The 14,239-nt window shown below is 36.2% G+C and overlaps 1 protein-coding gene across 1 annotated transcript in view; it reads right to left on the bottom strand.

Annotated features, from left to right (window-relative positions):
• Positions 1–868: 868 nt before the first annotated feature.
• Positions 869–14,239, bottom strand: part of Fsip2 (fibrous sheath interacting protein 2) — a 66,113-nt gene continuing 52,742 nt past the window's right edge. The window contains exons 20-24 of the mRNA XM_013355642.1: positions 10,257–10,348; positions 7,923–7,969; positions 4,752–4,795; positions 2,403–2,472; positions 869–1,059 (exon numbers count right to left, since the gene is read on the bottom strand). Coding sequence (XP_013211096.1) covers positions 923–1,059; positions 2,403–2,472; positions 4,752–4,795; positions 7,923–7,969; positions 10,257–10,348 — 390 coding nt within the window. The 3' untranslated portion in view covers positions 869–922. The remainder of the gene's footprint in view (positions 1,060–2,402; positions 2,473–4,751; positions 4,796–7,922; positions 7,970–10,256; positions 10,349–14,239) is intronic.

Genomic DNA, 14,239 nt, shown 5'->3' with positions numbered 1-14,239 from the left:
ATTATATGGCAAATGGCTATAAAGATAACTCAACTTAATTTTGAAGTTTAAAATAAAGAAATGATAGTTTTTTAAAGAGACAAATAGTTTTATCCTAAATTAGACACTATGCTATATATATGAATATCTATACCTGCAGGTGAATGTATTGACAATTATGGTACTGTATTATGTATATTTTTATATATTTTATATAAATTAATGTTTCTATTTATTAATTAAAATCAGTACCAAATCTAACATTGACAAAAACAACTACTACCCCTAGGGTTCAAGGAACACTGTTGAAGAGGGGCAGAAAGATTGTAGGATCCAGGGAACAGAAAATGTGCCGTGACGCTGTGTCTCCTGGTAATTTCAGATGTTACACCTATTAAGTTTCATCAGCATGACTGACCATAAGCTGACAGGGACGCCAACAGTAGACGTGCCAGCATGGGAGGGAGAAAGAATTCAAGGTTTCCACCCTTCACAAAGAACCACAGGCAGCTAAGGAAAGCTGAGAGCGGGAGAAATAGGCTTACCTAGGAAAGAGTACACCAACTGGTTATTCAACATCAAGGAGTCAGCTCTGAAATTATGCATTCAAGTAACATTATACAGAAAGGACAGGTTATATGTATGAATATATATGTATACTCTTATACATATATTCTTGTAACCGTAATTAATAAAAGACACATGAATTTGAAAGAGAGCAAGAAGGAGTGTATGGGAGGACTTGGAGGGAGAAAAGGAATAGGGGAAATGATGTGATTATAATCTAAAAAGTAAAATAATGAAAAAATAATTTTGTTAAAATGCAAGCCTTTATCTAAAGTATATATTTTAAGTTGAAGTGTTATAATAATTGGACAGCATGTTCTACTTTAAATATCATTTTATTTTATAGAGAATCACAATTTTATCAAGTGGGGAAACTTTAGTGCTTATCCTGGTGAGGTGGTGAGGAGGATTTTGGAATACTGCCGCTAGATCTGGAGAACACCTTTGACAGAGTTGAAGATACCTTGGCCAGCACTTTAGAGCCTTGCCTGGAAATAGTGTTCTTGGATGTTTCTGTATAAAAAAAAAAAAAAAAAGATGGTACTAGTGAACTGAGAGATAATTGGAGTAGTTACTTTACAGCAATAACTTAGAATTAAGAAGCTGGCATTTGTAAATTTATCTGTGCAAGATCAAGCACGGCTACAGTGTTTTCACTTGTCTGGTTAGGCATCCCCTTAGGAATCGTGCACAGGAATGCACACGGGTCCTCCTGTCTGTTCCTACGCCAGTACCAGGCTGTTTTCAGTACTGTAGCTCTGTAGTAGAGTTCATTCATGCATGATGAACTTGGGTGAGGTCGAAGACCTTGCTTAAGACAGTACAGGTAAAATGGGTATAAGCTAAGAATATGGTTCAGTAATTTTTTCTCTCATGGTGTAGTATCTACTTGACCTTGAGACATCTCCATTAAGTGTGCAAAGCCCACTTCCTGTCCCTCCTGAACACTAATTGAAAGTGCCTAATTTCAGTGCTTTGTATATGGGTTCTATGACAGTATGCAAGTATGAGAAGATACACATTGTAAGAAGAAATATCTTCAAATGCTGTAATTTCCCTTTGTTGTATAAATTTCCTTTTGAAAGTCCACAGATATAATTAATTGTCATGTACGATATGACTATATAGGTAATAAAAATGTCAGTATTTGCATTCAGTTTTCTGTATCAGTTTATATTAACCTGAGCCTTTTAGCAAATATCTCAATTATGATAACTTGTAATAGAACTTGAAAACACATAGAATATCAAAACTCAACATCTTCTTAACTGCAATATATAACTTTCAAGAGTCAGCAATCTTTATTTACATATACATATTTGGTTTCTCTCTTTTTTTTAAAGAAAGCTCTTAAGAGGTTGCTAAGCATTTATCATTCTAGTGACCAATGGGTCCCGCCAGTTCCACTGAGCCACAGTCCTTATTCCACTTTTATTACATCATCCATCTTGTTCATGAAGCCGTGCTTCTTGTGAACAAGGCTGCTTCTGAATGACCATAGGCCCTAAGAATCTGGAGCTCTGTGGAGCTCAGCAGCTGTGGAACCTTGGAGAGCTCATTTTGGTTTTCCTCAGTTATTCCCATTTAATTCTTTGGTACCATATGAATGGCTGTGGCCTAACTTTAGTTAGATCATCTGTTGGTCCTTGGTATCCAAATTTAAAGACAATTTATATAATAAACTGTAGACTTTTATACAAATAATATGAATAATTATATCAATACCATATTAATAATGTCCAATACAAGGGCCACTCATCCTGGAAAGATCAATGATAAAAATGTCTGCATTCACAATAAAGTTAATAAGAGTTTAATTTCATTGGCAGTTAAAAGTTACTGTATGTAGTTTGTACCTGGAATGTTTTCCTTTGAGGGACGTGCACTGGTGGCCGTATTTTTTGATCCTTCAAAGATGGTGTGAAACTGCCAAGACAAATTGGAATACTTAACCAGAAACAGTAAAGATCACATTTGCCAACCAATACCCCAATACACATCAACCATTGTATAAAGTCATGCAGGTGAAATCTGTATTCTGCTTCAAATAAGCTCTCTTTGAGGCTCAAGCAAGTAAACTTGCAAGTCATAGTTCTGAGGATTTGTTTTTGCGATGGGTGATGACCTTGCTTATAACCTCATGACACCCGAAGGCTGAGCTCTCTTGACTCTTGTAAAATGTCACTTGCCTACCTCTTCCTTTGCATTGATTGCAATGCATTGCAAGCATGTTTCTGAGACAAGGAAAAATGAAACAGGAGAAGCTAAAATGCTTCATGTCACAACTCTCAACTTTCTCTGTGGAAAGTTTAGCAATTTACATGTTCTGAAACAATACAGTCACTCGTTTTTGTATTTCTAGGAACATGCCAGGTACTTGTTTTATTCTAGAGAATTGTGCCATTTCTCTGAATAAAGAGGAGTAACTGTCCCTAAAGGCTAGATACAGCTACTGCCAAGACTTGAGTTCTCAAAATCTTTGTATACCTTCAAGTGCTCAAGAGAAACTTCAGACAGACATGTAGGTATTGCCTTTGCTAAGTCTCTCTATGGTTCGAGACAGGGTTTCTCTGTAGCTTTGGAGACAGTCTTGGAACTTGCTTTGTAGACCAGTCTGGCCTCGACTTTCACAAGAGTGCTGGGATTAAAGGTGTGTGTCACCACTGCCAGGCTAGCTTTTGACTCTTAACAGTCCCTCCCACTTTAATCATCTGGTGAAAATGCCCTGGGGCTCTAGTCTGCTTGTATGTTATGTTTCATACTCTTCAGGTTTGCACCTACTTCCATTTTCAATTCCATAAACAAAGAACAGAAATAAAACAACAGGTCCACCCCATAGTTTTCATCAGCTTGGAAGCTTTATGTACTCTGGTAAATTTAGGGGGCATCTTATCTTCATGAATGACACTTGCTATGGTAGCAGAAAAAACAATCCATTCTCTATCCCCACGGGTTAAGTATCAAGGCCTTTCAAAGCAAACTTAATTCTATCTTTCCTTTCTACGAAGTTTCAATGTTGTGCCGGGAAATAGTTAAAGAAAATTTAAGAAATGATATTGACTTCTCTTTGAAATTTGATTTCTCAACCAAAACTTCTACTGCTTATTTTCAGATCCTCAGTATTGCCCACAGATTTCAGTTGTAATCAACTGGTGACTACGTGAGTGTGAAGGTTGCTTACTCAACTTTCCTTAGAAATGCCATTTTCACAAAAGTTTGGGCATCAAAAAGGTAACCAACAAGGAAGTACAAAAGTGGAAGGGTGTAGACTTGCTAGGAATTTAGCATCAGCCAACGAATATCAATGATTCCCAGACTATAACTCCAGAGCCTCTCTTTCATGGACCTACAATTTCCAGTTTCATTTTCTCCATGGTATAAATCAATTGAGATTGGAGATTGTTAAATAGATGCTCACATTCATAAAAAAAGATGATGTTGAATGTAGAAGTAACTGATTTCTTTGGAAAATTTACAAAAATATCTTTAAGTGTGATATAGGATTTTATGGACTGGGTCTGAAATTTGTACTATACTGTAAAGCCGGTGAGTTGCTGGTGACTTTAATTCTGTATTCATGTATGTGGGGGAAATTATGAAACTGGATTAAAATAAACCAAGAAGACACCATGAGAAAGAACAAAACAAATAAAAGATACAGCTGGAGCTAGTAAAAGGGTTGAGGTGGAGGAGCATTCCTCAGCCCACACCATGTAGTAGTTAGCTGTATGTGAAGAGCCAGTCTGTAGGAACATGGGAACATGGGTGAAACCAGATGTTCATAGACCTTTTGACTCATCTTTGAAGTTACTGTGTGCGTCCTGTCTCCAGCTACCAAATCAGCGCTGGACCCTTAGCCCTGGGCAGAATCAAAGAACTCACTCCATTAGGGTTCTCTTCAAAACCAGAAGAAGCCATGAATGGAACTGTAATTAGTGTTGAGAATCAGTTGCTTATTATGCTCACCCAAACAATGGTTCTGACAAAAAACAGAGGGTCAATAGCTTTCATGAAGGGATGTTTTCAGATATTAAGGACAGGTTTTATTCAGATGGGGAAATTTGATTGTGAAGTGATTTGAATAGTGCTATGTTTCCTGATGTTCCTAAATAATGCTACTCAGACACTGATAGAATTTGAAAATTGAGCTATTTTACAACTGAACCCAAGTGTAGAGAAATCAGGGGATATTGAAAGATAGTTACCTGAACACTGCTTGAGTCCCCTACTTGTGTCTCCTGAATATGTTCTGTAAAAGGCAGGAAAATACTTTTTTTTACATATACACATACATACATTTATAGACACATACACATTCATAGACACATACATACATTCATAGACACACATTCATAAGCACATACACACATATATTTGTTGATACCAATCCAATATTTTTATTTCAAATAATATAATATAGGCATACTGAGCAATTATTATTTTAATGACTAAACAGTTGGAACATATTTGAAACGAGTAAGAGCACTAGAATGTTGGAAGATGTATTTGCCTTTCATTTGGAAATCATGAAAAATGAGTGTGATGTGTCAGGACAAGCAAGCTCTGTGCTTCAGTAACTACACATCCATGGAGAGCCACTTAATTCCTGTTTGTTTTTTTAACCTATAAAAGAGATATTGCCTTAATGACAGTTCCTAAGGGCCTTTAAACTTTAACATACTTTATGGTTATTAAATTAGAAAGAGGTAAGAGAGTCAGACATGATGATACACGCTTTCAATCTCAGCAGAGGCAGTCTGATATCTGTGAGTTCAAGGCCAGCCTGATCTCTAAAACAAGGTCCTGTTTAACCAGAACTACATGGTAAGACTCTGTATCAGCAGAAATAACAAAGTTATGATGTTTTAAAGCAGGGCATCTTTGAGCTAATACTCAGACAAAATGGAATCCCTTTAGATTAAAAAGCTGCCTGAGGTTTCAAGAGAGTTGAGCTCATCACTGAAACACAAGGAAGCGGCAGTAAGTTTACCAGCAAAGTTTCTCAGAGACCTGTGATTAGTAGGGCCACTAATCGGCCAGTGGAGGATCTCTGTAGTCTCAGCTGCACTGCTTAGACCTGGGTGACAAATTAAATACAACCATTCTGACTCAGTTTCTTTATACATAAAACGGAAATGAGACTATTTACTTTGGCTGTAACATAGAAGACATGATGCAGCAACAGGAATCACTGCACATTCAAGTATGAAGTATGCCATATGTATGAAGTCATTAAAAGCCATTACAAGTGAATATTATAAATTATTTTTGGGGATCAGTATAGATTCGAGCAAGAGAGTAAAAAAAAAACATCAAGTAATTCTTTTAAGAATTACTAACTAATTCCTAAAGGATCTGATTTTACTTTATATTTCAGATGACTGAGCTGACTTCTGACTTTTTCTTTGAAGTGATTGAGAATGTTTGGGTGCAATAAGAGGGCACAAACTGCAAACACAATTTTTTTTTATGTTTCTACAGTACACAGGTATTAGACTTCCAGGACAGTTAAGAACACTGTTTTGATTAAGAGGTGTATAAAAGTTTCAATTATAAGTGACTCAGTTATTCACAATTACTTGAAATTTTGTTTTATATTTTATGAAACTAAGAATAAGTACATTCATAAACTCCATTGAAATATATACTGAAAACTCCAACGACCTACATGTCATTTCAGCTTAAATATCTAATGAAAACCTTAATCTCATAACTCAAACTGTTTTCACATGCTTCCTTCCCACTCCTGTAGCTTCTTACAAAGCTTTATCACTCAATCTTTTCAACATCTATATGCCAAATGCTGTTTTTGGCTCCAGTGGACATCAATTCAGCAAGCTTGCATTTGATACAAAGCAGTCAAGATCAAATAATTAAAATACACAGTCTTTTAGCCAGCTGAAGGAGAGAAAAAGAAAGCAGAGCTGTGGCCTATGTAAGGTCACAGAAGGCAATTAATTTCAATTTCAGGGACGGTGATCTAAAGAGATCGCTCTGGGAAAGTGACGTGGAAGAATTCTACAGGTGAGTGGATAATAAGGCAGACTAAGGGGAAAGAAAATTCCAAAAATGTTGGCAAGTGAAAGGCTCTGTACGATTGAAGGACAACAAAGAGGTCAGGAATCAGAGTTTGATGGAGTAGAGGAAGGCCCAAGGAAAACAGAGGAAGAGTTATGAAACGTAACTGGGGTAGCATGAACTAAGGTCTTGGAAACATCGCAATGTCTTGAAATTATGTCATTAGTAAAATTGGAAGGGACTTAACAACCTCTGGATTTATTTTACATTCTGATGATTAGATTTGTCAACTCAAGTTAACGTGTAAATTCCATAAGGACAAACTTTGTCAAGATTATTTACACATGGAATATTATAACAACAAAAAAAACAACTTTTAGATGAACCTTAAGATTAATAAATGAATAAATAACTTGGTCAGTGACAACATCACTGAAAAATATAAGAAATATGCATAATCCAAACAACAACATTAGGCAAAACAAAATAATACACAAAGTTTAACCACAGGGAATGAGGCCCAGTGTGGATTCTTAGACAAGAGTTGGAGATGTATTTCACCTCCTGCTTGACTGTCTTCAATAATGAAGTCAAGGAATTTGCAGTAGGTAGTTCCTGACTGGATCATAAAACCCATGAGCTGTAACTCAGGAATCTCACTGGTGATTACTGTTATACACACATTATGATATGATGCTGCTGTTCAGACAGAATCACTGCTGACAGCAGTGCAAATTATTTTGACATCTATGTTGAGAGAAGGTGGTTTCTTGAGTAGGTTGCAGAGCAGTAGTTAGGATAAAGTCGTGGTTTGAAATTCAAGGTCATGCTTTAGTGAAAATGGCTCTATACCTCTTCTGTATATTGTTTGCTTTTTACTTCCTGATTTCTGAACAAATATTGTAGTAAAACTTCCTAAAAATGTGGTAATAAGTTCATATAAACTGATATTTAAAAGCAGTTCATGCCAGCCAGATTTCAATGAGAACAACTCTATTTCGTCTTTAAAAGACCTTTTGCATCTTAGTAGGGGTAAACTCTAATACAAGGAAAGCATAACTTTTCATTGAGCTAATTCCAGTTCTAGTCCAGATATAAATTAGCATAGCAACACGTTTCTTTATTCACATGAGAATGGTCAATGTAAATTTACATACCAGACTAAATTCATGTAAGACAAAGCATTTGGATGGAATGATAATGGATCACTTCCTAAAAGTAGACATGCTTAATGGAAAAGTAAATTAGTATCACTTTCAAATCCAATGTCGATCATTTTCCAAGTAGGAAATAATTCAGCTATCAAAATATACAAAAAAGTTACATTTTCATCAATTTCTATAAGAAAAATATCCAACCTTCTAACGTATTAGTCTTCAGATCTGGTTTCAACTCTTCTGCTTCACTAAAATAAAATAAAAAGGAACAATTTTTAATTTGTTTGTCTAACAAATGAAGAAGCTACTAGTTAATAACAATCTGCCATTCTCCATTTGGAAGCTACTAGTTAACAACAATCTGCCCTTCTCCTTTTGGAAGCTACTAGTTAACAACCATCTGCCCTTCTCCTTTTGGAAGCTACTAGTTAACAACGATCTGCCCTTCTCCTTTTGGAAGCTACTAGTTAACAACGATCTGCCATTCTCCGTTTGGAAGCACAGCTGGGATAACATAATGCTAAAACTCAAAGTGGAGAATGATTTATAAACTGATTTACCCCACTTATAAATTTATTACTAAATATACATAGAATTTACAACATTAGATCTTTGCAAGGTACAGCTTTGTGTCATTGGGCACATTTACAGGGCTGTGCAAACATCACTCCCACCCCAGACATGTTTTGTGCTTAAACACTAGCACCTATTTCCTTTCTTTTCCTCCAGAAAAATCAATCTTTTACTTGATATCTTTAGGATTTTGAATACTCCAGACAAGTAGAGTCAAAATTATATTTGGCATTTTGTGACTTATTCTAATTATTCCATTGTCATCCATATTTTAGTATGTGATGATTTTCTTTAAATAGTAGATAATATTTAAAAGACTAAGACTTTTTCTCTTGAACTCATCCACTGATAATGATGATTAAGGTTGCCTTTCTCTTTGATTTATTGTGAATCACACTGGTACTGACACATGCTCACTAACATCTGTGACAGTACCTGCTTTTGGTTCTTTTTGTAGAATATATTCAGAATTGCTGAATCACATGGTAATTCCATGTTAGGTTATTTAGAGAAGGTCCACATTGATTTTCACAGTGATTTCACAATTTTGTAATTTTAGTATCACTGAGTAAAGGCTTCAGTTTCTCTCTATCCTTATCTTCTGTTCTCTTTCCCCACCTCTTTCCTTTCAGTGACTGTCATGGTTTCAAACTGGCATCTTCTGTGATTTGATTTACATTTTCTTAGTGATTAATGCTGTGGAGAGCATGTGCTGTCTGTATGTCCTTTTAGAGTAATTTTTTGTTCAAATATGTATTTTTAAAAATTGGTTTTGTTGTTTTATTTTGACGTATGGGGAGTGGTTTAGATATGACCTCATGCATATATAAATATAAGTTATACACACCACACACCCATCAAACACACCCCATACACTTAACACACATATGTGTGAGTAAATATTGCAAGTACACCATACACACAAATGTGTATATACATATATATATGTATATATATACATATATATGTGTACATGTATTTTTCATTCCTTGTATTGATTTTCATTCTGAATTGACATTAATCACACTGTCACAATACAGTATACTGCTAAATCTATTTAATAACTTATACTTTATGTTTTTTTGTGCTTTTATATTAATACAGCTAGTTTGTGCTCCTAAAATTAATCTCTGAGCACTCTGACTAAACCTTTCTCCATGTCTTCTTCAGATCCTTCTCATAAAGCAGTGTGATGGAGGAAGGTCATTGGTTAAAAAAAAAATAAAGAAACTGCTTGGCTGGCCCTCATAGGTTAAAACATAGGTGGGAGGAGTATACAGAACAGAATGCTAGGAGGAAGAGGAAGTGAGCCCAGACTCGACAGCTCTGCTCTCTGGAGCAGAGACGCCATGCTGCCTGCTCCCAGGCAGACACACGCAATGAAGCTCCGACCCAGGATGGACGTAGGCTAGAATCTCCCTGGTAAGCCACCTCGTGGGCTAAACTAGAAATGTGCTAGTCCAGGTGCGAGAGTTAGCCGAGAAAGGCTAGATAGAAATGGGCCAAGCAGTGTTTAAATGAATACATTTTGTGTGTTGTTATTTCAGGCATAAGCTAGCAGGCGGCTGGGGTGCTGGGGACGCAGCCCTGCCGCTCCTATTACTACAGCAGTGCTATATACCTTTATCTTACTTCACAAAGCCAAACAGCAATCTTTCTATGCTGTCAGCACACTACTTGGTCATCCTTCAGGTAATAAGAACAATACCCACAAGCACCACCATATCACATTAGCCACTGTCTGATCCGTGACATTTACCCCAGAGAGCAGGTGTCTGGAAAATATGTGGGGGCTTGGTAACTAGAAATGTAGCATGGCATGCTAAGAGAAAACTTGAGACAGAGTCAAGAGATTAGAATCAGAAGGATCTGATTCTGGACCCCTGATTAATGACAGATTTACTAACAGACCCAGTTTTCATCTCAGATTTCTAGGCTTGTTCTGCATTAAGTTTTATTTACCCAGAAAGGAGGTCTTCTTGGTTGTAGGATGAAGTGCTCATAATTCTATGTATTAAGTAATGTGTTGGCTCAGGAACAAGGATCTCTTCTTTCTGTAAAATCATAGATCAGGTATTACACAAAGAGAACCTGATACGTATTTTCTCCTCTTCTGCATTTTTATACTCCAATCAAGATGTTAATGAAAAGAAAGTTTTACAGATTACGTAAAATATTTTCTAAATAGGTAAAAATAGAGACGGTCCCTTTAATTCTAATTAAAATTTCTCTTCTAGTGTAAGTTGTTTTGAACTGGTTCTGTAAAGATAATATATTCTAAATTTTGATATTAGATTTTGAGCCCATTTTAAACATCAACCTAGACTGATACTAAAAAATGTGACATTTTAAACCTTATGTAATATTTTAAACATTAAAATATTTTAATTACTGTTTATTACATTATATTAGAAGAGCAGAGATACAACTCTGAGAATTTCATAAGTTTGTCTGATCAGACATTTTATCACATATCTATTTGTTGGGAAATCCTGGGGTTTTGATTAGACTGAAATCAGATGTGTTCATTTTCTGTGGTTTACTGCAGATTTGGTATTTGTCTAAACAGAAAAGTACAAAAGCTATGCTGGGATGTTTAATTAAGGCGATTGTCTCAAAGGAAATATCCTATAATGTGATTCCTAAAAATATTAGTACTGACTTTTGGACAAGATTAAACCAGAAGGGTCATTGAGAAGTTTAAAGTATTAATATATGTGTGATATTCAAAATACCACATAAAACTTGCTACATTGAGGTTAGTTGTCAAAAACTATGTAAGAAAAACATTCACCATGTAATTTATGAAGGTAACATATCTGTTAAGCAAAAGTCTGTTTTCAGACATGTTGCAAGATATTGGATCACACCAGGTGAACCCTGAGATTACATTAAATATTGGAAAAACCTGTTTCTAGTTGTGATGCGGCTCAGGTCAAGCACACACCTTTTATCCAGGAGCTTTCTTCTTGAATATTGTAAACAGGATTAAATAAAGTCAACCATAGATCAAGAGACAGGAGGATCTCTATAAATTAGTTGTTTTCTAAATTCTGGAGTTAGAATGAACAATGTTTTGGACTAAAGCACATGACTTTAGTCCTACTACCCAGGGAAATAAAATTAGATATAGCTCCTAACTGCTGTGTTTGCACACTATAGAAATCACACATCATGTTCATAGAATATTACAAAAACTCTCTACAAGGTTACTATAAAGGTAACAAATTTCCAGTGGGAGCAGGAACAAACAACAGCGCTTTCACCTACCATGAAGCTCTTCCCCATTCACGCAATACTGACCAATATTGAGTCAGTGGAGCCGAAATATGGATATCATTTTTTTTTTGGTGAATTGGCAACTGGGGATGTTTCATAAGGCAATAAGAAGTCTGCCAAGTTTTGTGTCCTTTTGGCTTCTATTAAAAACACTTTCCATATACTGAGAATAAATATGCTCTCTTTTGAGGAAAAAAATCTGGACATTTTACAAGGTATGGGGTACCTGTGATTCAGTCATTGCCAACTGCTCTATTGTCATAAGGGCACCCTTAGCGTGATGGGTTGGATATGTTCAAGTGCAGAGACCTTCACAGGCTTAGCTATTGAAGGAAGCATATTACAGTGAAACTGGTGCCTATCTAAATTCCTTCATGACTAGGATATGGTAGCAAATGTGTCTGTCCCTTCCCACACGGAGGAAATAGCTCAGTTGCCATCCTTAAGCAGCTCATTCATCCCCCCAAAGAGGCACACATTTATCTGTCGGAACTAACAGAATGGATTTGGCTAACACAGTTTACTGATGGTTCATCAACCACTGATGGAACCAAAACTAATGGAAAATGGCAAGCCTATAGAGCAGGGACGGAAAGGCCAATACTGAGGAAGGAAACACAAAATCAGGGCAGTGCTATCGGCTATAAGACAAACAATTAGGAGAGTAAAATGAAAACCTCTGTCTTCTCCAGTGCACAGTACATGTGCAATGGTATAGTTATAAGGTCATCAAACCAGAAAACCACTAAGTGGCAGATAAATAGCAGGAATATCTAATCACTGGGGCATGAATGGAGATGGTGTAACCTAGCAGAACTTAGTAAAGACAGCAAATTTTATGTAGCTCATACAGGCAAGACAGAAAAATATCTAAAACAATGAAATAGTGGAGAAATTGGCATCGTGTTTAATTAAGACTAGAATATTAAAATTCACCGGGGAACAAATTCAGAATAATTCAGCAAGAAAGATAGATTACACATTAAAAAAAAACTTGAAAGTTTACGCCTAACATTAAACAATAAAAGGAAAAGGGAGAACCAATTTAAACCAGACAACCCTATGCGAATAACTATTATAAGGAACCCATAGCCAAGTAATGGTTCACACCTTTAATCTAAGCACTTGCAAAGGAGAGGCAGGCACATAAGAATTACAATGATTTAAATTTAAAACATACTTGCAAAATGCAGGCTGAAATTCAAAGTGTATGCCTTTGTGATCTAAAAATAAGTACACTCAAACATTGAATTTATATGTAAAGAAATTATATATATATACATACATATATATATATATATACTGTCCATATATATCAAGGTGTATTTAGTTTCAAAATTTCAAAAGATGTTTTTATTTAAAAGACAAAAAAAATTGCCCTAAAGGTAAAATATGCAAAAAAGGAACCCCGAGAATTTGGGTTCAGGTAGGGTTTTGACTTTTATCTTTCCAGGAGAATAAAAAATTCTGACTGAAGAATCCAGAATCCAGTGAACACTGGACAAGTGAAACATATCACACACACACACACACACACACACACACACACCCGCCGTGTGCAAAAGAGTAAATTGGCCAAGTGGTATTACCTACCTCCAGCAGGCAGGCCTGAAATCCCAACTTGGAGTCCCAGAATAGTGACCCCAAAATTCAGCTTCAGATTACAATCTGCTCAGGACATTTATATCCTGAGTTCAGATCAGACTGATACATTTTACAGAACCTTGAACTCAAAAATACTTAATCCTTGAACTACCAAATACAGCCTAGCTGGACATTGTGGAACGCTCAGCTGAGTAGCTTCATTATTGTAAACAGCTTTGCTGTGTTAGGGCTGAAATCCGTTCCTTTTTATTTAGACAAAACTAGGGAACTTTTACAGGATATTCGATCACTCTGTGAACCCCAGGATTACATTTCTTACTGGAAATAAAATTGTGTCTAGTTCTGGTGTAACTCAGGCCTATCCCACACCTTTAATCCGAGAGCTTTCTGCTTGAGTACTGTAAACAGGATTACAAAGCCAACAATAGGCCAGGAGGCAGAGCATCAACCAGCTGATAGGAAATGAAGCTAGGATTAAACCATAAGTGAGATGGAGTCAGGAGGATGGATAGAGAGATGAGCAGCAAGTGGAAATGAGTAGACTTGAGCTGAAAGTTTTGTTGTTCAAGATGGCCTAGGACAAAGCCCTCTTTCTGGGATGTCAGTGGAGCGGGAAGGACAGCCAGGGGCTTTCTCTGCCTCCCTGAGCTAGCAGACTTCCACCCCAGCATGTGGCTCTTGAGTCTTTATTGATAAAATTGAACATGCGAGATTTAGTTACAAACAACAAAGACCCAGACAATAATTTTCATTTGTTGTTTTCAGTGCTATGGGTTGGACCTAGGTCTTAACACAAGCTGTGTCACAATCTGACTTTCTACAGATTTCGAACTTCCGTATAACTTAGACACATGTTTGGATTCGTCCTGTTTACACTAAGCTCTCTATGAATGTCCAGCAAATATTTATAGCCTCAAACAGATATTTACTTAATAGATAAGATTGAATGTCCCCAAGAAGTGTCTCTTTTTCATTTTCTATTCAGCTACCAGTTCTAGGTTTCTTTGTATTAAATACTTAATTGAGTTTCATGTTCAGTTAATTATTTTCCCTATGCTATG

The sequence above is a fragment of the Microtus ochrogaster genome, chromosome 4, assembly GCF_000317375.1.
Source record: "Microtus ochrogaster isolate Prairie Vole_2 chromosome 4, MicOch1.0, whole genome shotgun sequence".
NCBI classification, from domain to species: Eukaryota; Metazoa; Chordata; class Mammalia; order Rodentia; family Cricetidae; genus Microtus; species Microtus ochrogaster.
The sequence above is the reverse complement of the archived record's forward strand: the minus strand, read 5'-3'. Positions and strand labels throughout refer to the sequence as shown.